The 24839-nt window shown below is 42.0% G+C and overlaps 2 protein-coding genes across 6 annotated transcripts in view; one reads left to right on the top strand and one right to left on the bottom strand.

Moving 5' to 3' along the window:
- Positions 1 to 2697, top strand: part of col16a1 (collagen, type XVI, alpha 1) — a 79370-nt gene extending 76673 nt beyond the window's left edge. For all 5 annotated transcript variants that reach the window (XM_082521469.1, XM_082521471.1, XM_082521468.1 and 2 more), the window contains one exon: positions 590 to 2697. In XM_082521469.1, coding sequence (XP_082377595.1) covers positions 590 to 783 — 194 coding nt within the window. In that variant the 3' untranslated portion in view covers positions 784 to 2697. The remainder of the gene's footprint in view (positions 1 to 589) is intronic.
- A 1272-nt stretch (positions 2698 to 3969) lies between these two features.
- On the bottom strand, positions 3970 to 24510 carry col9a2 (procollagen, type IX, alpha 2). Its single transcript, XM_082521972.1, has 32 exons — positions 24203 to 24510; positions 22988 to 23062; positions 22131 to 22166; positions 21972 to 22034; positions 20489 to 20542; positions 20100 to 20135; positions 15660 to 15683; positions 15477 to 15530; positions 15329 to 15382; positions 13792 to 13842; positions 13635 to 13691; positions 13492 to 13545; positions 12049 to 12102; positions 11877 to 11930; positions 11346 to 11399; positions 11177 to 11230; positions 10950 to 11003; positions 10797 to 10850; positions 10645 to 10698; positions 9873 to 9917; positions 9344 to 9397; positions 8989 to 9042; positions 8864 to 8917; positions 8703 to 8774; positions 8403 to 8438; positions 8252 to 8296; positions 7739 to 7771; positions 7389 to 7535; positions 7242 to 7296; positions 6968 to 7156; positions 6795 to 6872; positions 3970 to 5480 (listed from the first exon to the last, which is right to left on the bottom strand). The coding sequence occupies exons 1-32, from the start codon at positions 24272 to 24274 to the stop codon at positions 5275 to 5277; spliced, it is 2076 nt and encodes a 691-aa protein (XP_082378098.1). The 5' UTR covers positions 24275 to 24510; the 3' UTR covers positions 3970 to 5274.
- Between the last annotated feature and the right edge of the window lie 329 nt (positions 24511 to 24839).

Genomic DNA, 24839 nt, shown 5'->3' with positions numbered 1-24839 from the left:
AAAAGATGCCGTGCTACTCATGAAGTGATCAAAGTGGGAGTTTAATATCCGTTCATGTTTAATTCAAGTTCCCCCGACAACTGGCACGGAAATAACGTCATCTGTTCGAGATGATGCTTCGTGTTGTGTGCTTGTTTTGTATATTTTTCTGATATGGCGTGCAGATGATATTTGATGACATTACTGATGATTAAATTCATTCGTCTTGTATCCACGCTTTTTTATTTTGGAAGTGTTGTACTTACGGATTTTATATTCTAATATTATACGTCCAATAAATCTTTAAAGGGGGATAGCGTTGCATTTAGGAACTCATGTTTTTGCTATTACTGACAAAGCTGATGCCACTCTAATGCTATCTCGCTGGCACTTCTTTTTACAGTACTGTCAATTTGTTGTTTTTCTATAAACCAGTTTAAGTATCTTTAAAAATATCTTTAGTAAACCAATCTACATTTTTTAAGGAGACGGGGTAAAATCTGGGGTGTTTTGTGCTCCTGGGCAGTTATGTGCTTTGCTCAGCTTGTATAACAGCCTGTGAGGTGTTGACATGATGAATATATTCTCTGTTTTTCCTTTCATGCTGAAGGTGTTCCAGGCCCCCCAGGCTATGGTAAGATGGGACCCCCTGGTCCCGTTGGCCAGCAGGGTGTCCCTGGGATCCCAGGCCCTCCTGGACAACAGGGTTCCAAAGGAAAAGATGGCCGCTGTAATCCCGCAGACTGTATGAGCCATCCAGTAGAATACAGCCCCAAGGGCCCATCTGTCAAGGGCCCCTGGTAAAGGGCTACAGGGGATGGAGGAAAGGGGCAGGGGGGCTGAAGCAAAAAGACTACAAGGAGAAGAAAGAAAGCCAAACACCGTGACCCAAAGTTATTAAGTCTGACCACAAGATGGAATATAGGCACTGCCTTTGTTGTTGAATAGCTAGATTTACCCTCACCGATTTCTTCTATAGTTCTGAGCAAACATCTGCGATTTCTTTCTAAGGGCCTCGCTGGAACTGAGACCTGCAAAGATACACCGGCAGCACATTTTTATTGCATCATTGTTGTTCCCCCACGAAAGCCAATTCGTTGCTTTTATTTCCTGCTCTTATTTTTGGTCTTGGCTCATTTTTTTACATTTTCCTCGCTGTGTTTTATTCCTTTTGTATATTTTAAAACAACCCAGGAGAGGTGACAAGAATCACAAACTGCAGTTTCTTCTTCTTCTTTTCTTTAAGATTCTGGTCTCGGCTGTTGTTTTTCTTTTTTTTTCTACTCTTTTTTCTACCTTTTGTTTGTATAAATCTGTAGGAAGAGAATACACACAATTATGTTAGCACTGCTGCCATCTCTCATATCTCTGTTCCTTTCTGACACAATCCCATTCTGAGTGCATCCCATGCATTTCTAATATCCTGTCCCTGTGCTTGAGGTGTGAAGAAACATATTTGAATTTGACTTTTAAGAGAAAATCCCCTGGAAATGTTTTCCAGTTCTATAGAAACAGATGTCAAAAACTTACATTCAAGGAGTATCTGATGGATTGACTGTTTTGTATATATTTATTTTTTATATATATATATGGTGGCTTTTTATACACTTTCAAATGTTTTGATAAAAAGTATGGCTAGCCCCTTGTCTTTTTTTATTGTCAATGGTTATCCAGCAATAAAAAGTGCCAAAAAAAGGGATTTTTTTTAAGGTCGATAAGCTTTCAAAATGGAATGATGTGTGCAGAAAAAACAGCTTATTTATAAAAAAAATACTTTTACACAGAACACACATTGGATTTTGTAATTATGTTGGTAAAGTTCATTTTGTGTCCTCTTTTAATGCCATTATGTTTGGAAATGCAACCACTTTAAAACATTTCCTTCCATTTTGTACTTCAAAGTAGCGGCAAAAGCCATCTGTGTGCTTCACTCTGCCCAGATTTAAGAAGAAGCAGAAAACATGAGCAGCAATTGGGCCCATTTACCACAGGTACTGTAATCCAAGCACAACCACCAAACCCTCACAATCACATAAGGATAACAACATATTCTGAAAAAGCCTCACAAAGTGCTTTTGCAGTGCTACATGTTACTGTATTTTGGGGCTTTATCTGTTATTTTATCATTTTTTTGGTTTTGTTTTTTTTTATATCTGGAACTCTGTGAAGCTGTGGTCAGACTTTAGTTTTCCACAAAATAACCCAAGGGGAATGTTAAACTGAATTAAATTGCTTTTCAAAAAAAAAGCGTGGTATCATGTGGTCATCATTGTCAACCCTTGTGTTGAGGTGTATTGAGTGACTCCGTGCAGTTGTTTGGTGTCTTTTTGTTCTGTTTGTTCCAGTGGTGTATTTCAACACCACTGGTTGAAATACAGTCTCAAACCATGACAGCGCCATATTTTACTGATAGAAATGTAGATACTTGTTGTACCTCTCTTGTCATCTGCTCCTCTCCTGACCCTGCTCTTTTGACCAGCTTGTCCAGTTTCCCTAGATTATTATTATTATTATTACTACACACAACACACTATGCCGAGATATGACAATTTTTTTGGCTAATAGCTATTTGGGAACTGAGCTATTTTATGCATCTCAAATGGTGCTATTTTTTTTTTTGTTTTTTTGTTTTTTACCTTTTTCAGCTACAAAAATGGGTATGTGTTTTGCTACAGGTTGCTAGTAATAAGGTGCTAAAAAATATATATTGTTCATACAGTGGCTTGAGTTAGCTGTCTTTTTTATGCTCGAATATTTATAGGTCAGTGTTAAGTAGCTTAACAAGTGAAATAGACTGAAGATGAGGGAGGAAACAGCCAACGTCCAAAGGAAAACTTTCAGAAAACCTGGAGAAATATTGGTCAAGACCACTTAAAAACTACCAGAAAGTCTGGCTGTTTTAGATCAAAATGGAAGCAAACCGAGGGATCATTCAAGACTTTTGCACGGTACTGTAGCAACTGTGGCGTTGCCCGCCGTTTTCGGACGCACTTGCCACCATGTTGGTTTTGGGCTCAGAAGCAACCAGAACTAAAAAGAAAAAAAAAGAAAGAAAAGGGTGGGTTGCTATGCTAACAGCTAACACTAATAGCAACGCACAGACACGCATCTGTTATTATAACTAGTAAAATACTAGAACGTCATTCAGCAGAAGTGAAGCTTAGAATTGTTGGATGTGTGACAGGTGAGACCTGGAGATTGGGATCCAGGTCTCACCTGTCACAGATGGTTCATACTATCAGCAAGTCAAATTAGTCAGAAAATTCACTAAAAGAGCACCAAATGGTTCACTTCAGTTATCGAATTAGTGGATTAAGAATACAATAGCAATCACTAACTGGCTATAGCTGCAGGAGTTGAAGCACTTGTCAGCCTACAGCGTCACCATCCAGCTGGATGGACAAAAAAACCCCCACCACACACTATCATGTTGAGGTACAAGTTGACACAAAGCAGAACAATATAAAAAAAGACAAAAGTTGTTCTTTTTTTCTTTTTGTTTTGTTTTTTTATTGGGTTTATGTATAATGCTACAAAGTTGAGCATTTAAACACGTAAGTCTGTGGAGATTTCAGTCCATTTTTTTAGCCAGCCACAAGAGGAACTTGTTTGCAACTTCTGTTGGCTTTTTTGTTTTTAACTTTAGAGGCTGTACCTTGATCTAACACAAGACTTTCAATAGAGAAACTGAGGTTCGTGCACTCTGTCATACTGAACTGTCGATAATGTTGAATTATTATTCCTAAGACTTTAGAAAAAAATAGACCAACTCATAATGTTAAAATGTTAGACATCCCTGAATGCTTCTCACAGTTCTTGCTATCTTTTCCCCCAGGCACAAAGCTATGACATCGCAAAAGCAACTGACCTGTCAGTTGCAAATACTGCCCTTGAGCAATTTAGAATCTGATGTGCGCAGTCTAGTAGTGCTGAATGGTTGCAACTTTTTGCCTCGGTAGTGCAAGATTATTAAAAGATGCTGAGCGTATGCAGCTTAGGACGCATGGGAGTTTATTTACATGCATACATGGGTGCTCTTAAAGATTTGGACGAGGACAAATATCAAGAAAAACGAATTGAAATAGATCATTTTCCATTCCCAACATGATACAGAAGAACATTGGCTCTTAGAAAAGGTTCCTCTTTATTAGTCTAGGATTGCCTGAACAGCCAGCAAACAACTTTATTTATTTTTTTACAGATGATTATATATAAAGAACAATAAATAGCTTCTTTTGATGAAAATAAGTTGTCGTTAAAGCACCGACCTCCCATGGAAAGTTGACAGTGGCACAGAAAGCACATTAGGACCGTTAACTGATTTGCTCTGAGGAGGAGTCATTATTTCTGTAGGAACTCCTTATTACTCACTGATTTCATTAACACAGGATTTTTGTTGGTGCATATCGTAACCCATTCCTTTTCCTCTACATAATAATCAACACACATTTACAAAGATTTACAGCACTGCATTGTGGGAGATGGGAGTGCCCATCGGGATATGCTGTTGCCAGGCAACAAGAAGAAGAGATAAAGCTAGTTGTTAGTTTCTAAAACGAGACTTGGGTTGAAAGCGGGGGATTGGGAAGGGAAGGCAGTGTACACATGAGGTAAATCAGGGATCTCACTCAAGCCTACAAATGAAAAAGACTACATTTTACAATGCGGTACAGTACTGAGTGGAAACTGGGGCTGCAATCATTTATTAGTCAGGTTTTCGGGGTACACGTTTAAGGCAACGGGTGTGATGTTGGAAAAGAGGCAGGGCGTTAAAACTTCAAAACATTCCTCTGACAAAATATTGCATATGGAAAAAAAAAAAAACATTGAAAGTGACCAAACAAGGAAAAAAGCATCCTTCACCACATTTGGTTTAGCTTCTTTCAGCTCATAGATGCTTTGACTTGGTGAGAGACCAAAAAAAAAAGAGGGATGTAATATAAAATCTGTTCCTCTTTCACTGCTTGAGCAGGACTGGGATATTTGGACGGCGCTGACACCGACATCCAAAAAAAACCACTTGAGATTTCAGACGGAGGTGGGTGGCTGTGAGCTGCTGTTGTCATGGTGATGTGGAGGATTAAGATCATGATGTCCCACCAGTCAAAACTTCAGGTTGTCAGTTCTAGGAAGGAGCGGTGGGGGGGGGCTACACATGCAGTCAATGTACTATTATTGTCCCCCCCCCACCTCTCGTTCTTGATGTTGAGAAGAGTGGTCTCTCGCCTTTTTTTTTTCCTTGCCTTGCTCCCTCTCTCCCAGGTGCTGTGATCTGCTTATGGGGAGACGGGGCCTCTAAACATTGGGTCCTTTGATCGTTCCCGCCTCCTGTAGTCTCGGTGAGGTGTAAGCAGACGCGGCCAGGCACATCGCTGCCTCGCAGAATCCCGGGAGACCCGGCGGGCCCGACTTACCGGGGCGACCGGCCTCTCCAGGTGTTCCCTGAGGTCCTCTCTCTCCGGGCCTACCGTCCCGAGCCACTCCATCGATACCGGGGGGGCCTGCAGAGTGACAGAGTTTAACATCAAATGGGATTTAACTGATTTCGAGGGGTCAAAAAGATTAACTGCACCAAATTTCATTCTAAGGGTTGGAAACCCCATTCTGGACTTGGATTACATGTGTGTACTGTATGCATGCATATATTTAAGTTGTGTGCATGTGTGCACACAGAAGTGTGAGTGTGTTTCCCTGTATTTGAATTAGCGTGTGCTGTTGCAAGCCTATTACATTCTCATTCAAGAGCATCTGTTAAATTACTGGAGTTAATGATGCCTTTAAAATGCCTTTCAGCAGGCTCTCCTGTGGCGAGAGCAGTAATGTCAGGTCCTTCAGTTGCTTGCAGTACCTTTCTTCTTCCTCTTCTTATCTGTGTTCATGAAAAAAACTTTGTGGAAGGACTACTACAGTGCCCCAAGAAAAGATTGTTACACTCGACTGAGGTATAAAAGCTAGGTTGAATGTAGGCGAAGTGCAATTGAGACACACTTTGTGAGTACACGTTGATGTACATGTGACTTAAATGTCCACTGAAGCTTCTCTGCTTCTTTAGAGACCAACAAAATCCATGTGAAGGGATGAAGAGACACATTTGAGCTCATACACAGGTTCTGACTTTACTGCATTTGATTGTATTGCTGTGTCACACGCACACTGCACTTTTTTTTAAAGGCTGTCCAGAATCTTAAAATTTCTTGATTTCACAAGTGAATCCATTGTAAGTTACGTTTATGCAGCAGCTGTGTTGACTTTTGGCCCAGTCACCAGAATATTACTATTCAAAAATTCTCCATCCCTCTGGCACTCCCATTTGCATCTTAAAATTTGAAAATGAGAGTATGCTGTAAACAAGAAGGTTTTTTTTTTGTTTTTTATAACAAAGTTTTAGGTGGCAATGTCACTAGATTTTGTGGTTCTGCCCTCAGATTGCAGTGACAGTGAGTACTGTGTGATTTGCACAGTTTTTAGTGGCATTCTGCTGAGGCCCAGCCATGATGGAGGTGGAATTACACAGATTTGACAGATCCTGTGATATCATGTAATTTACATCAGCTTAACACAACTTAACTCCTTATAAAAGTGTGTTTTTCCTCCCCACTGTCGCCAAGTGCATGTTCATGGTGGGTTGTCTGATTGCCAGGGTTTTCTCTGTATTATTGGAGGGTCTTTAACCCTATAATATAAAGTGCCCTGAGCTGACAGTGTTTGTTAAAACGTCATGAAATAAACTGAATTGAATCAAATTGAACTGAATTGCCTAGGAATATGCACAAAATCTTACCTTACAGGTTCATTTAGAAGGCTTCAGGTCTTACCTTGTATTCCTGGAGCTCCTGGTGGACCTGAGTGAGGTCTACCTGGATCACCTCTCACTCCCTTTGGACCTCTTTTTCCTGAGGTAGATGAAAGAAAAAAAACACGTTTAAAAAAACACGTTTAATGCCTGAGAAGTTCAACAATATGCAAAAGTACTAATGTTTAGTTTTACCCTTAAGCCCTGTGTTTCCAATTTGCCCAGGTGCTCCAATAATGCCGGGGATGCCGCGGGCACCAGGTAAGCCATGTGGTCCCTGAGGCCCAGATGCCCCTGGAGGTCCAGGCGGTCCGGGAGACCCCATTACACCTGCACCACCAAGCACAGCCCTCTTGGCGCTTACTGCCACGGCCGCTAGCCTCTCTGTAACAGAAGAGAGGACATCATCATTTTGATTAACTGATCTTTGATGTTTCCTCAGGAGATTAAAGCAGGTCTAGATGCTCACCCTGCATCATCTTCAGCACAACCTCAACAATATGCTGGTCAGATGCATCACGTCCCTGGAGAGAGGAGGAGAACACTGAGCACTGACTAAACACTGATTGGTGTTCTGTCTGTATGTGTCTGTGATTAAGAGTGGAACTGGACTCACTGCTGGTCCCTGAATGCCCGGCATACCAGGTACTCCTCGTTCTCCATTAAGCCCCCTAGGACCGGGCAGCCCCAGTGGTCCCTGGTCTCCTGGTTTGCCAGGATCTCCAGTGGGTCCATTGTGTCCAGTGTCACCCCTGATTCCTTGCTGTGAAGAAAAAGAGAATCAACCCAGTGAGGCCCAGCACATCATGAATAATGAGAATTAACTCTTATAATTAATACCATAGGCTTTGGGTTACAGAGTTAAAGGTCAGGGTTGACTTATAGAAAGGTGGATATGACTAAGGAAAGAATAAAGCAAAACAAGTCCATCCCTGCAGTCAGATTTCTACTCGTTGTAACTCTCACCTGTCCTTTGGGCCCAGGTTCGCCAGACAAACCCTGTCACAGCAAAGACAGAAAGTCATTTTCCCCATTCATCATTTCCATCCATCATTTGCGCCTCGGAGACACTCACTGAGCAATAATTCAAGGATGAATATTGTAAATGAACATCTAAAAATGCAGCTTCAAAGACCCAAATGTGCATCATTGCCTCACTGTCATGTAAATAGCTTATTTGCCATCTGGATTATAATGGGGATTTGTATGCAAATTTGAAAAAAAACAGACATCCTCTTCTTCTTCTTAACTTTGGTAATGCTTCCAACATTTTCTTGTATACAACTCTCTGCTTTGATGCCTCCAGAACCAAATGTTTAAACCTTTTTTTTTTTTTAATCTAAAGCCTAAAAGTTGCATTTATTTATTTCCTTTTTCTTTTCAAACTTGGAAACTTTTTGTGGTCCTTATGGCAACAAAAACCACCAACTACTTTAAAGCAGCTTAAGTCTGTGCTGGAACAAATGTCCACGTTTTTACCTTTTCGCCTTTTTCGCCGGCCAATCCCTCGACTCCGGGGTCACCCTAAAAGCGACAGAGAGGTAACGAAGAATAAGGGGAATGAAAAAGGCTCTTGAAAGTATTCTTAAGTACGGAGCCAGTGGTGCAGTTTAAAAGAGGTGCTACTCACAATGCCCCCCTTTGACCCGACTTTTCCTTGGAAGCCCTGGCAGGAGAGACGGAGTAAATGTAAATGTGGACAAATGTAAACTGGATTATCCTCAGAAAAACAAGGATTCAGTACTGATTGAAACCAGCGACACCAGAGACCACAAACTAAGAAAGATGTTGCCTCATTTCTAAAACAAGGAACATGATTATGCCTAGATTATCATTTATATTGCTTCACTCATTCAAGGGTTTCACTGTGAGTAAACACTGCCCCCAATATGCAGCTTTGTGTAACTGCATTATCACAAAGTCCACAGACCTTGTCTCCCTTTGTTCCACTGAGACCCTGGGCGCCAGGCACACCGATGGGCCCTCTCTCTCCTTTGCTTCCCTGTGAGGGGAAAACAGAAGCTCTGCTGCATGATGTGTTTGAAGTAAAGAGCGCGTTATGATGTCTGAAAAAGACACGGTGCAGCTTACAGGCTTGCCGGCTGCTCCCTGTGGCCCAACTGGTCCTCGCTCCCCTCTGTCGCCCTGCGGACATCAGGTGAGGTGAGTAAGCAGCAGCTGCCGCTAGTGTTTTATTGTGATATTCAGGTTTGTACCTTAGGTCCAGGGATTCCTTGCATACCAGGCTCACCAGGAATACCAGGCTCACCCTGAGAAAGGGAGAAAGTACAATTATTCACTATATGCTATAGCTTTTAACGGTTTTTCTACTTTGCTATGAATGCCATCCAGAGTAAGCATCTGGGTAGACACTAACCAGATCCTTACTTTTCATTCCCTCTGTTGCCAAGTGCTTGCTCATAGGGAGTCATCTGATTGTTATCTATTACCACAGTCTTTATATTACAATATAAAGACTGTTGAGGTGCCTGTTGTTGCGATTTGGTGCTATATTAAAAAAACCCTGAAATTCAAGTTGACCACAAAGAAGAGAAACAATCATATATTTACCAAAGGTCCAGAGGGCCCAGGCAAGCCAACATGACCTCTAGGTCCAGGTTCCCCCTAGAAAAAGAATATTATAAGAAGAATATTAAAAGAAAGGCACACATTACACACATTACAAGAACATGAAAACCTGTTATGCTCATTTCCACATCATTTTTATTCATGGACTCTATTAGAGAAAATGTACACGATTCACAGTCCAACATAGAGTGGGGGGGTTAAATCTTCTTAGTTCATCAAGAGTCTGAAACAAGTTGTTGTAGTTCCCCTCCCTTTACGCATCTCTCAGACAAAAGGTTTAAAAAGCAGGTGGCTGGGGCTTCTCTTCTCACTGCCAGAGCTGTGTGTGTCTAAAATGGCAATGTTAGCAATATCCACTCTCACTGACATATGGAGACGAGAGTGGAAGCACTGTCTGGAAACTTGGTGTTTAGAGGAGTCTGAAGCCTAAGCTTTGGCTCACAGGGAATTCATGTACATACCCCGGGCTGCATTATCTCAAACTTGCAGTATGAACATGTAGAAGGCATACCTTTGCTCCAGGTCCACCTTTAGCTCCTGGGCTGCCAGGTAATCCCTGAAGATGGAATAAACAATGCTGAAAACAGTCCTAATCAAAGCTACATATCTGCACATCAGACACGTTTCAGGAACGCAAGCGTGAAATGCACATGGCTACGTAGGCGTCGGCAGTTGGCGGTAATAATGCAGTTTGATATAATGATAATGGTAAAAATAGGCTTGTGGTGTGATTGCCACAGTTGTAGACCTTGCAGTGATGTTATGTGTGTGTGTGTGTGTGTGTGTGGTTGCTGTATCACAGTTTGACATAAAGCAGGCTAAGTTGCAGTGTATGAGTTTTAGGGAGTGTTAGTGTCACTGCAGTGACCGCGCAGCATCTCATGCAGTGCACATCTCATGCTCCATTACCCGTTAGTCAGAACGGCGCGCGCACAAACACACACTTATGTCTACCCACTGGTCTGATTGTGATAAATTGCTTGCGGTTGAAGAGAGAATGCTATTTTCAAGGTGCTTTTTATTCTAAAGCAGCATGGGTCACGGGGTCACTGTTAACCTGGATGACTGCCCAGAAAACAAAACACACCGAAATTTTACACACCGCTTCAAGCTGGTTTCCCTTGTCTGTGTTCTGGCTTTGTTGAATTCAAGAGAAGAACAGATTGCGCTTCTACGTGGTCTGAGTGACAATGACTGTTTATTTGCATGTGCTTTTTTTTTTGGCGGCGTTGTCGAACAGTTCTCCGACAAAACACGCACGCCCCCGTCGAATGATCACTCACCGCTGCTCCCTGAGGACCAGGAGGACCGGGCATCCCGGCCTGACCGGGGCCACCCTGCATAAATGAGAGCAGAAGAAGAATAAATTAATGTTTTTGTTTTTTTCACCTCCGATTGAAGTTACTCATCATTATCACTGCTGGCACACACTTACCTTGATTCCAGGAATGCCAGGTGTGCCATCTTTCCCATCAATACCCGGCAGACCCTGAAAAAGCAGGCAGATGAGTCAGTGGACTTCATTTGGCACACCTTGCCAAGCACCTCCACAACTGTGGCCTGAAAAAACAAAAGTGCGTTCACTCACATTCTCTCCCTTTTTGCCAACTGCACCCTGTGGGCCTTGGATACCTCGGCTGCCCTGCAGAAGATAAAGAAATCAGCCTCAGTAGAGCCACGGCGCACATCAGTATCGCTGCCTCCATTCAAGCTCTGAAATAGCTTCTTCTTTTTTTTTTTTTTTTACACACACCACTGCCTTGACAAAAAAAAAAAAAAAAAACTTTCAGGGAAACCACTACAAGAGTCACCCACTTTGTCTCCTTTATCGCCTGGCTCTCCAGGTGGTCCACGAGGTCCTTCTTCACCCTGAAAAGAAAAGAGCAGACTCACAGTTGCCTTAGTGAATTCAGTGTATGAATATACCTCTTTATATGAGTAGCTGAATTTGTATTTGCGTGTCTTTAAGTGTGTGCGTTCTTACAGGTGGCCCAGGAGGTCCTACTGGTCCGCCGATGCCCTTGTACCCACCAGGGCCCTGAGGGAAAACAACAAAGTGCCATCAATCTGTTCGGATCAGAGAGGGAGCTAAGTCGCGGTAGCCTACCACTCATTGTGATAAAGGGATAATTAGAGCTTAACTCACTTCTTTAATGGGAGCTACACAGAGAGCCAGGCACTCTTGCTTTGGCACTAAGCCGGGGTGCTAACTTGGCTAACGTGGCTAATGTTAACAGTAAGACGGATGGCTACAGCGGATCATTAACTACAGATGGAGGCACCGTGGACCCAGACAACCCCAACTCATTAGAGAGGGAGAGAGATTTGTGTTAGCATCATTTCCATATGTCCCCATTGCTGGTAATGGATGATGTTTGTAGAGTGGGGGCAAGTCTGGCTGTGCCTCCTTGGTGCTCATCTAAGAATGAGAGCAGTACTGAGAGAGAGAGAAAGAGGGAGAAAAACAAAAAGCCAATATGCTTTTTATATGTGATAAACTGAGTGTAGTACTCACTGGTTCTCCTTTGGGACCCATCATTCCTGGATAACCACTCAGACCCATGGGACCCTTAGAAGAGAGGCAAACTATGGTAAGACAGACACCGTTGTCCACAAGAAATGGCTATTTGAGATGATACTATGTAGATTATAATATGAAAATTATAAATATTTAATTATCATCATACTGAAGGTCCTGGGATGCCCTGCTCCCCAGAGATGCCAACTTCTCCCTTGGGGCCCTGATGAAGAACAAAAAAAAAGATTATTAATAATAATAAGTATGTGCTTCGCCCTGTAGCATATGTGCCGGGAAGCAATTGTGAAACCTTGAAAAACGTTTAATCAAACCACAGATTTCATTTAGTTTTGTCTCTATATGTTTGACTTGCAAACATTTACCAAAAAATCTCATTGAAACCCGTTTCTGATATCTGCATGTATCGATGATCTGCAGCCTGCTCACACCATCCTCTGGTGGTCTTCAGCACCTGAAGCAGTTCAATCAGCGCATAATGGGTTTGCCAAGACTGTTAAAGGGGCGGAAACGAAGACTCGATGGCACTCTTGTGCCGGGATAAGTCGGGATAAGCTTAGCATAAAGACTGAAATCTTGGGCAAACCGGGAATAATAGTCAAAGCGCCAATTGTTACTCCCCGAAAGCACGACTTGTTCTTGCATATCCAGAAGGCCACGGATTAAACAAACATAATCAGGGAGATTTTCGCGTTACTGGGAGGATTTAGGAACTCAGTTAGATGCTCAGCTCAACAATAAGCTAAGCTGGCCTAATTGTTTCCCTGCTGAAGTTACACACTTTTCATCAACACTCAGTTTAGCCTGAGCAGTCTATTAGCCTGGCCTTTTAATGATGCGACCCCTGAACTGGACACTTCAAACCATTTGTTTATATGCCAATAAAGAAATATTATTTTTGCTGGGTTTCCAGAATCTTGCTCGCCATCCTCAGCAGGTTCATTAAGTTCTTGTTTTTTTTTCCGCACTTTAAAGATAAATCTGATAGTCTTACTCCATCTTTGGCATCACGTGGGCATCAGTGATACAGCAAACCCTGTTGGTATCCATTTAAACAACTGGTGAGGATGTAAACAGCTTTCATTGTGTTTTAGAAGAAAAGAGAGCCAGGCAGCTCCTTTAAAATACTGGTCGGCCTCGGAGGAGCGCTTGCTTGATGCGTTGAGTGTTTTGAGCATCTAAAGCAAGCGCTGCCAGAAAGCTCCTTGTGTGGGAAGATCAGAGGCTAATTCCTGGGGCTTGGCTAGCCGCTCCCTTGGAGCCCACAGTATGCTCATTAGCTCTGCTTAATACAGCGAGGTGAGAGGCCCGCGCTAACCCTGACTCTCTCATCCAACTCTTCATGTACCTGGCTCCTCACCACCCCTTTCATCTGGCTTGCTGCGTGCTGACTCCAGAGCCAGGGCCAGGCCTGACTAATCGCAGCCAGATTAATGCCAGTCATGTGCCTCAGGGGGCTTCATTAGAGCTAATCCTCGCCTCCCCTTGGTCCTGTACGGTGGGTGAGTGTGCAAAAGCAACTGTACGGCATGTACACGTATGGGTGTCTGAGTGCACGCGCATATCCTCTCAAGCGGAGATTGTAGCAGCTCACCGGTCTTCCAATGCTGCCAGGATCTCCGAGAGCACCGGCACGTCCTTTGTGTCCCTAGAGGGGAAACAATTAGGCAGGATGGTGTCATAATAATTTGGTAATGCGAAACGATCACTGATGCCTGAATCAGACAGATTACTCACCTTGACTCCCTGCAGTCCCTGTGGGCCTTTAGGTCCTGCTGGGCAGTTGAGAGGACACTGGGAAAAGATAGTGAGAAGGATATGCAGTGTATGGGTTATAAAATGTGAAGTTGTGTCAGAATAGATTTGCAAGAGAGGAGGAATCTTTAGATCTTACCTCGAAATCTGCACTACCCTCTTCTCCAACAATAAACTTGCCTGGAGGACCCTAAGCAGACAGACAGATACATGGATGAGCAAAGTCACCCAGTCACAGTTGGCAGTCAGTTGCGTCTACCACCCTCCCAAGCTGAGCCAGCACTCTCTCCCTCTTTCACTCCATCTATTTCTTCCTCCATTTTTCCCCCTCTCTGTTTATGGATTGAGTTAGAAAGTTAAAGTATCTCTACAGGTGCTGATGTATTTCTGCAACAGCCAGATGAGACAGCCCACTGATCTAATGGGGGTTTATTTACCCTAGGACAGCACTAAAGCTAAACAAATACACTCCCCTGGGCTGGGAACATCACTCTCAATGAAGCACCCCCCTCCCCTTCTTGGAATCACAGAGATGCACACAGGAGAGTTCATACGCCGCTGGAAAATGACTTAAAAGCATACCTCTTAAAACTGTTTTTAGTGCATCACCACTTAGTGTCTGTTGGGACTTGTTCAAGCAGCAGTCATCTCTGGCTGCGCTTGGTGTTTTGTTACCATTCGGCGCATTAAAAACACACACGCCAACATTAACTGTGTGCTGGATAGAGCACGCATTAAGCATGGCATCAGCAGTATGTCCTTGCCTGTGATCTCATTCAGTCATTTCAGTCAGCAACAATTAGACTGATGAAAATGTACGCCTGATTAAGCCTAATGAACTCCCGGTAGCTTATTTATTAAGTTTTTAAAGCCGATCTCACCAGTCTCAGTGCCTTCATGTATTGTTTACTGTGACATCCTTTCTGTGGATTAACTTTGGGTACATTCAAGCAGCGCTTTAGTGCTTATGTGTAATGGAATTGGGATGAGGCAGTGGCGTTGTGAATGTTTGTCCTCTAGAGCGCTATGAACTGTTCTGCAAGTAAACAATACAATTATAAAATATTTCATGTTCAAACAGGTATTATTTTTTATGTTAATGTAACATTTACTAATATCAGGCTAATTGTTCCATCTGCACTATTTATATTTGGAACCTCACCACACATGCTAAGGAGGCCTAACAGCATATAGCGTAGCATCAAGACCAGAGCAGACACCAACAACAGAGAACGTGACGCTGAATAAGTCAGAAAATAGCATAAAATAGAGGCGCTATTGTAGAAGTAGATGTTAGGCCCAATGCGGCTTGCAGAAGCAGCATGAACTTTATGCTGGTTGGAGCAGCTTGAATAGCATGCCCTACATCAGACTTGCTAATAGGATGCACAGGTGAGCATCAGCTGATGTGGCAGGCACTGAGACCAGCTGACATGCTGAGATTGCTGTCTTAAGCAATGCTTCAGTTAATGGCTGTTGCTTATGCTATCTTTCCAGATTTCTAATTGCTTAATGGATCTACAACAACAAGGAAACCTACATATGATACACTAGTGTATGGGTTTTTTTTTAAAAACAGGCTTTTCAAAAGGTGGTTTTGTGTTTAGCTCGAGGATCTTTGTGACATAGAGTCAGAAAGAAAGATGACAATTCATACGATTTTTCCTCGCAATTACCGGCTTGCCCGGAGGTCCAGGAAGTCCTGGAGGTCCCGGTGGTCCAAGGATACCCTAAATGTTTGTGAGGAGAGTAAGAAATTGTGACTAAGAGCTTCTGAGAAGTTACAAAGGCCCCCATAATAAACTGAAGCTGGAGTTTCCTTACCTTTGGTCCAGTTGGTCCGATCTCACCAGGGAGACCAATTGGGCCTGGAATACCCTATACAGGACAGTTATGTTAGTGAGCGTGACAAACAAGATGATATGTACTTATCCCACCAGAGACAAATTATTGCCACACTTTAAAGAGTTGAAGGCATAACTGCACAATACCAGAGAAGCTACTTACAGCCAGTCCTGGAAGGCCAGGTCCCTGTGTGGACAAAAGTGACAAGGGGTTAAATTACTGTGTAACAAGTGGAACCAATCCATCAGAGTATCAATTAATGTTTCCAAAAGCCAATTAAAAACAAATGCAGGAATTCAGTAATGTGTGTGTACAGTGTCAGTGCAGGTTAAATAGCGCTCAGGAACAAAGACACAGAACACAATCAGTCTGTGTTTGCTGTGTCTTTTGCTTGGAATTAATTATAAACAAAGTAATTAAGTAAGTAAGCCTTCTTGGAGGAAGAACAGCCCACAGGGCTGGATCTCCTGTCTGTGGAGCGTAAGACAGCTGGGTGTATGGCACAGCCCCCAGACAGTACGCCTGTTAACGCTAAATAACGGATTAACTAATAGTGTTGTGCTCAAGCATGACATTGAATGACGCTGGACTTACAAAGATGTGCAATAGATGGACATCGAGCACCACCTAGTGGCGAAAGACTGCTACAGCTGATGCTTCATGATCGCTTGTGTGGAATGGCTGAATCTAATGACAATATGGAGTGTGACTCCTTTATTAAGGATTGCATCAGGCTCGTGTCAGCTGCAGAAATCTTACAGCACATTTGGATAAACTGAACCCAAATTGAGGCACAGCTGGTCAGGCATTCATGCGTGACCTAAAAGGCACTAAGGAGGTTGCCTTAAAAAACCAGCTGTGTTGCAATATGTTTGTTAGAGAACTGAGCAGGCTCGCAAAGAATGCCTAATTCAGTCAATCATAACTCATTTCTTAAGTATCCCGAGAGCCCTATGAGATAATGTTAGCCAATTAGTCATTTTATATTAATATACAGAGAGCACAGTTACTCAAGCACTGAACTTCAATACAGCCTTACATGAATGTACTTGTATATTATGAAACTATTCTATTCTAATCTCTATCTGATAGTTATGTTCTCAGGGAATTTCTAGGTTTCAAACTGCTTACTGGATCTACAACAACAAGATCCAGTAAGCTGTTAGAGATCAGTTAGAAAGTCAGATATTGCACGTCTCTCGAATACATGCATAACAGATTAAATAGAGATATTAGAAAAAAGTGTTATCTAAACATTTTGACTGAAGGTCCCTGGCAGTAAATTGCATGGCTGCCTCATAAAATAATATAAGAGATGAGTTGTTTCCTTTCCATCACTGGGTAGTGTTTCGAATGGTGCCAATCATAATACATATTAAATACTGGGTATCACTTATTCATCACTCAGAGTAACTGAACAGAAAAAAATGAAATGAATGATATATAGGAGCCACACGAAAAGCCTTTTGGCTTTGCATATAAGTAGTGGAGAGCAACCTCTGAAGGCTGAAAATCTTTAGTGCCAAAAACTGCAGTTTCTCACACGACCACTTAAAGCAAGCCAGCCCTCGTGGACTGTTAAATATTTCTGTACATAATCTGCAACATAATCTGCAACCACTGTTGTGTCTTGTCTCGTCGATTGCTCCTGTGCATTTCTGGCTGCTTTTTCCAACACATTTTCTGAATGAATCAGTGAGAGTATAATAATAATTTTCCTCATTATAAGCAGTGTTGGGGAGTAACGGAATACATGTACCGCCGTTACGTATTTAAAATACAAAATATAAGTAGGGGAGACTGGGGATAGTTGTAACATTTTTGACATTTCTGTCTGTAAATTGGAGCTCTTTTAAGGTAGTGGATTCAAAATGTAATGCAAAGTATTTACATGTCTCTGCTATTAAAATAGTGCAACTATTTTCTCTGCAGCACAGTTACCCATTGCATGGTATGGTCTCAAACACAAAGAGTGAAATGTTACAATTAACCCCATAGTCTGGGTTAGTTGTAACATATCCTGGGGTGAAATGTAACACAATGAAATAAGGGTACTAACAAAACATTAACATGTAATCTTTGTTTATTCAACACATGAATGCACTTAGAGCCATTTATGTAGCTATGTGTGTGTGTGACAGAATGCAGAAATCTAGCTTTTGAGCATATTCCAACCCCCCAAAAAAGACAAATTATGGAATTTTCTGCAAATGAATATTTCATTAATTTTGGTTGGTCTTCCTTGAGTTTGGCCTCATTGGCTCAGTGGGCATTATAACCTACAGCTCTTGCACCAATTTTAAACATAACAATGAAGCTGAAAAAATGTAGTTGTTCACCAGCATCGCAATTCCATTATTTTTTTCAGGGTTTACCTTGGTGTGGTTTGCAAAGTGCTTCAGAAAGATGAGGAAATCTGTTTCTTGCACCCATCCTGACTTATTTCCACTACCAGTGCTTCCTACTGGTCCATCTCTGACACAGAGGTCTTCATAATGTATGTGTGGGAACACAAACAGTGGAGGAATTGTGTTGCCAATGGCATTAACCGCATATACAAATGTGACCAGTGAACCTCTCTCTGCTGATGTTGTTGCCCCAACTTGTTTAATATAAGTTAAAGTAATAGTGTGGTAAGTTGTAACATCTGCATTATTGTTACAACTAACCCAGACTGTTGCTGTTACAACTGACCCAGACTCCTATAGCCATGAACTAGCTTACATTACAGCCAACGGCTAAAACATTAGCACTAAAGACCTACACAGAATATATCCCCATAGACATACAAATAACATAATTCAAGTTTGATGAGTTTAACTGCAAAGCAGATAATGCTATTAGAAATTGAAATAAAGTAGAAAAACTTACTTTTTGGCATACAAATTACTTTTTTTGGTGTTAAATTGTCTGTTTTTGACAAAATGTGCTGATTTTTCACATGTGATAGCAGAACTGAATTGGGCATGCACAGGATGAGTCACATCATTTGAAACTTAGCCCTGATTGGAGAAATTGGAAGTGTTACAACTGACCCATGTTACAACTATCCCCGGTCTCCCCTAACTGTATTCCGTTACAGTTACCGTTTAAAAAGGTGGTATTCAGAATACAGTTACTTTGTTGAAATAAATGGATTACACTGCGGTACTTTCCTGTTTCATTTTGTCGCGGGTCAGGACTGTTTCGGTTTTGTTTGACAGCTACGTTCTGTTGTTCCAGGGGGCAGCGTTACGGTTGCCATGGTTACAGGGCGACGCTCTCTCTCTGGACTGTGTGTTTCCTGGGTGAGAGAGCGCCTTTTCGTTGTTGTTGTGCTAAGGCAGAATGCTACAGGCATAGCCCTAAAGAATGTAGCATCATGGGCAGTGTAGTCCGTGCTGCAGGGAGAATGGACTGCCATACACGTTATGGGTCTGTGAGCGCGAGGAGGGAGAAAAAAGGATAATGGAAAGGTACGAGTTGTCATTGAGAAAAAACGGGAGCTGGAAGCATGTAAATATAATAATAACCACTGCAGCCAAGAAGAGTGCCTGACGAGCCCAGTTGTAAGTAAGCTATTAAGACTCGACTGTACACCGTGTTCGTGTTTTCCTCCGAAAACAATAAGTTCCGTTGGAGCAGTCTTTCAACGCCTCTCTCTGTCTCTCGCAAGAAAAGTTGACCCACACAACAAAGTAAAGCTATTTTTCGGCTACGAGCCGACAGGGACCCCGCCGTATTAGTCAGAGGTCCCTTTACTACAGTTCGGAGTCGCGGACCTTCAGTAATAGTAATAAATCACACAGCAATAGTACATTCATGTTGTTGTAAAAAGCATGATAATATATTAAGTAATCCAAAGTATTCAGAATACGTTACTGTCATTGAGTAACGTAACGGAATACGTTACAGAATACATTTTGGGGCATGTATTCTGTATTCTGTAATGGAATACATTTTAAAAGTAACCTTCCCAACACTGATTATAAGATGATGATGATAGCCTCCATATGCGGAATTACAGATGTAAACAAATCCTAAAGGGAGATCGCTAAAATTGTTGGAATCAATGTGAAGAATCGGAAAAACACGACGACCACAACAAAGATCAGGAACCCATGAAGGGGGAAAAAAAACACCAAGATGTGATCACAAGTTAATTAATATATAATGCCCAATGGTGCAAGCTGGCAATGGCCACTTAAGCAGATTATATCTGCTTTACAAAGATTTCCCACAGCAATATAAATAAGCTTCAAGGGGTAAGCTATTCAGCTTCTCTTTGAATAGGCTGTGTCTTAATACCTGGAACTGGCATTCTGTTTTCCCACAGTGAATTAGAAATGCACCTGTTAACTACACCGAGTCATGAGTCCCTATCTGCTACTCTCTCTGTCTAAAACAAAAAGGAGAAATGGTTTCATAGGATGGGAAAGTCAAAACCTCAGGGTTGTAAAATGCAAAGAAATAAGTGATGGTGTCTGTTTGTTGTGTACAGTTTATGATGCTACATTGTAACTGCAGTTGTCAGAAAACTAGAGTTGACATTTTGTATATTAAGTTCTTTTAAAATGTTTGCAAAAACCAAAAAAAGTGACAGTTAAAAATTGATTTACTCACAGGAGTTCCGGGCTCACCAGTTGGACCTGGTTGACCCTGCAAACAACAGAAATCAGTAACATATCTGTGATGGTTAACTGTGGTATTATTACACATATAGATGACAATGACAATATCTTTTTGAAATGAAAACAGCACACCAGGATGAATGAAAGAAAGTCCTTAACAACACAGCGATTCTCACGCTTTCCCCTGCAAGCAGGAGTTCGACGTCATTCTCAACATCACAGTGACAGGGCATAGGGAACATTACCCAGAGATTTTATATTTCTATAAATCTGAACCTTTCAGAGTATTCCACCAGCAGCACAAACAGATTTCACACAGAACAGCAGCACAATTGTGATTTTGCACTAATAATCTTTTTAGGTTAAGGTTTAGACACTTGCCTTTGGTCCAGGTCTCCCGATAGGACCTCGGTCACCCTTTGCTCCAATCAAACCCTGGAGGCAAACAGAAAGAAATGAAATCGGGTAGATGTGCTATGCAGTATATACTGAAAACCGTCACAAATGAAACATAATTAACATCACAGGAGGGTTAACCTCACATTTAATCAAAGTTGACTTGGTTCAGGTAAGTAATTGGGAAATAAACCTGAGACTGAGATTCCGGGGCAGATTACTGGCTTAACCTCTGAGGAATGCCTGGTTTTGTGTGTGTGTGTGTGTGTGTGTGTGTGTGTGTGTGTGTGTTTGTGCTTCTGTTAGCATGTGACCGTTTGGCACTGATGCTCAAGTTCCATCTGAAGCAGCAACTCAAATTGAAAAAGCTAGGACACAGTTATATACGAGTCTCTGTCTCTGCACAGTGGCAGTAGTTAGGACTTGCAATGCCATAATAATATGGCTCTTATTTTATAGTTAAAACAAACATACATGAGCAAAACAAGTAATGTGTAGTATATAGACCAGATTAACGTCATCAACACCTACTAATATTCTAAGCTCTTATGTAAACTGATCTATTCCAATGACAATTGGACAAACTCCACTCTCGATAGGTTTCATGTTCTCTGTGGAAAGCTGGGGAAAAACCTGGTGTAAATATGTAGGAAAAAAATAATAATATTAACCAGCCCCTTTCAGCACTGTTAAAACAGATACCTCGATAAAAAAATGAATAATCTGTGAGGTACAACAAAATCAAGCTTTCTGGTTTCTTTTTACAGACCACTTGTAGTGCGTATTTTATTATCTAGTCATATTTTAGCGTGATGTGGTTGCATGGAGGTAAACATATTAAAAGCAAAGAAGAGGGATTGAGTTTGTGAAATGTAGTCCTAAAACTTCTGGTAGTAGCTTTGAACCTGATATCCTGGCTACAAAACACTGACCTGTGGGTGCTCAGACTGTGCTATCACAAACATAGCATGTTGTAAAGATCATCCAGGATATAGGACAACAAACAAGACTGAGCCTCTAGTGCAGGGATGTTAAACTTATTTTACATCGCAGGCCACAAACAACCCGTTTTGCTCTTACATCAGTGAAGCTACCCTTTCTGTCAATGTAGAGAAATCTAACTACACATTTAATCAATGGATATCTTAATATATGAAAAAGAAGCACAATTTCAACAGTATGTCTCATTTTTTCTTCATGATAAAGAAACGCTGCTGTAGTAAATGAAAAAACCCTGTCAGCATGACTCTTTGGCCTTGAGTTGTAACAAGTAAATGCACAAAATTACAGAAATCTATCATTTAATTACTTTGGCATCGTATGAATGGCCATGGAGGAGGTGTTTGTCTGAAGGAAAAGCTGTAAAACTTGTGAAAATACGTTTCAAAATTGAAGTTCAAAATCTGGAAGCAATATTTTTAAAAGTTTTTCTCCTTTTTTCATTCTCTCTTGCACACAGTTTACTTACATCAATGCCATTCTCCCCGGGTGATCCGTCAGGACCTGGCTCTCCTGGCTCTCCCTTCTGCCCCTACAGCAAAATCCACACCGTAAAAACCGTGTTCAAGTAAATCACAAGTTAAAGTTGCTGCAAAATTAAACTGGCACCGTGACAGTACAGACTTACTGGTGGGCCAGGTGACCCGGGACGCCCTTTCTCTCCCTGCAGATAGACAAAGGGCATGTGTTAACCCAACTAAACATACAGTACACGCCATGGTTACACCTTTGTGTTCACAACTGTATCATATTCATCACCTAAATGCCTTTCATTGCTACGCATCGCCTCATAGAAATGAATTTAGGAAGATTTATCACGTCGCAAATTTCACGAGACAGCATGAGAAAAATGTGCCACATAAATATATACTGTACTGAGCACAGAGAGGTGCACGGGCAGATGTTAATCAGTTGCTCCAGTGTTGATATTATAAGCAATCTTTAGATGGACTCTGAAGTGTAAGCGTCAGCCACACTGGCTGCGTTTTCTATCAGGCTTTGATCCCACTGTTAAGCCTTTGGATGAGTGAGCAAAGAGTGACAGGTTTAATAACATGCTAAACTGACACCATTTATTGATAGATAAAGAGCCTTTTAAAAATAGTTTTTTGGCTAAAATGCTAATAAAAAAAGAGACTTTTTACATTTGATTTGGTATTGAGCCATAAAGCATGCTATCTCCACACTGCTCTAGAGCAGCTTCTGTTTCCAACACATTTACACAACTTTGCCTGTTGTTAACCCTTTGAGTAACTCGCACATATCACGTTACTGTGACCCAAACTCGGGTCTGAGGCAAGGATCTCTTCTCAAAGACCCCTCTCTCTGCTGGGAACAGAGCTCTTTTGTGCCGGTGTTTTCATTTGCAGCGCTCTCTGCTGGTATGAATTCAGTACTGCGCCACACCTCCTGATTTGGTATTTCTCCAGCACAATGAGGAGCTTTGTGGGAAAACCTATTTGGCAAACCTGTGTGGATACTCACATCAATGCCATCTGACCCAGGAGTGCCAGAGGGGCCGGGTGGGCCTGGCGGGCCCGGAGGTCCAGGTGGACCCCTCTGAAACACAGACAGAGAGGAAAAAAGGTCAAACAGCAACATTTACTAATTCACTCTGTGCAGTAGCCTGTAGCAACAATCAGGATGCAGTATCATTGTGGAATATATAACTAACAGATGTTAAATATATATTGTAATATCATAGTGGATATTAATTTTCATGGATTTTTATAAAAATGAAAACACATTTGATGTATGTTTTATTTTCCCAAATAAGGAAATATAACCTAACCCTCCATCATAGAACCAAATATCGGAGTGGTTACTGCAGGTTAAGGTGGGCAACTCTGAAAGCCGAGTGAGTTTAACATGGAGCATTGCAACAAAAATAACATGATAAAACTGGCATCTTTGAGGAGGTAAACACAAAGGATCGAGGAGGAATGTGGGAGGAAGGGCTAAAAGACTGGCACTGTTTACCCCCACCCAACCCACCCCCCTCCTTCTCCATCCTACTGCCTGTCTTGAACAACATTTTATTGCAAGGGTCAGTCCATCAAGTGATAAAAGAATAAATCCCACTTTGAATTCTTCAGGTGTTAAAACCCCCAAAACAAAACACAGAATGATCCTTGAAAGTGAAAACTCCTGTAAGTCCAGAAGATAACGTGTAGGTGTCTGTTTGAATAACAGCTTTCACGCTCAGTGGACAAAGTTTGTGTGTCGGTGTCAGTGCACACTGACTTTTCCCCCCCTTAAATCTGGCATGGCTGCAAAGATTTGACCCCCAAAAAACTGAAAAAATAAATCCCATCATTCTTGGTTAAATAGTGCTCCTCTTGGCCCCTGTAAAGGTAGCCTAGGTAATGATGAATCCGTGCCTTAAAAAAGAGGGGGCGCCGTGGTTAGAAAGACCTAAGAGTCCGTGTACGATAAGGGTGATCCATGAAAGATCCACAAGATAGCTTCCACCCCTGAAAATCATTTTCTTCTACATTCATTCTATAAAGCTGGGTACTCATCACACTTATATCCTTGCTTCCATGCTGTGGTTATTTAATCCCTTCATCCAGCCCAAGATGGCACGAAACCTACAAGATCACCTGAAGATATCCATAGCCGACTGGACCCTTACCGAGGGCCCTTACCCCCTGAACCCTTGAGCCCCGATCAAGTTTTGAGCTCTTCTGTGCCACTCACCACTTGAGCCAAAACCAGGCACAAGGTCTGCAGAATAACCCAGGTCTTCAGCAAGGCAGAGAGAGCAGCCATGGTCCCTCTCCCCTGTCCGTCTCTCCTCGGTTGAGCAAATCCTCTCTTCTAGTGCCTCTTTCTGCTCCCTTACTCCTCTCAAGGCCGGCACAGTGCAGAGCTGGTGGAGCAAAGCTGTCAGAGAAGAAGGAGGAGGAGGGGAGGTCGGGGGTGCTGTGTGCACAGCCCACAGGATGGATGGCAAGTTGAAGAGGGTGGGGAGGGAGTAGGGCAAAGAGAGTAAGAGAGGTGTTGTCCAGCCCCCAGTGCTGGCCCCTGGAAGCAGAAGAAAAATTCTCTGTCTCAGGCTCAACAGTGTAAAAACACACACATACACACGTGTAGTTTCTAAATCCTGTTGGGCAGGATTTGCCAAACTTCCCAAATTTGGGGGGATCTGAGCAGTTAATGACACTGGAGTGTAATCACAAGCATTTCATCAAATTCCTCCCTTATTCACATCTTGCCTTTTGTTTTGTTTTCTCGCACTGTACTAAAATAACCTCAGAAAAAAATGTAAATGGATGTGATTCAGTGAGTGAGGAGGCACTGGTGACTTTCAAGCTTGTTCACAAAAATGGGTGTC

This window comes from Aulonocara stuartgranti, assembly GCF_965226115.1.
Source record: "Aulonocara stuartgranti genome assembly, chromosome: 22".
Classification (NCBI taxonomy): domain Eukaryota; kingdom Metazoa; phylum Chordata; class Actinopteri; order Cichliformes; family Cichlidae; genus Aulonocara; species Aulonocara stuartgranti.
This window is presented reverse-complemented; position numbering and strand designations above follow the sequence as displayed.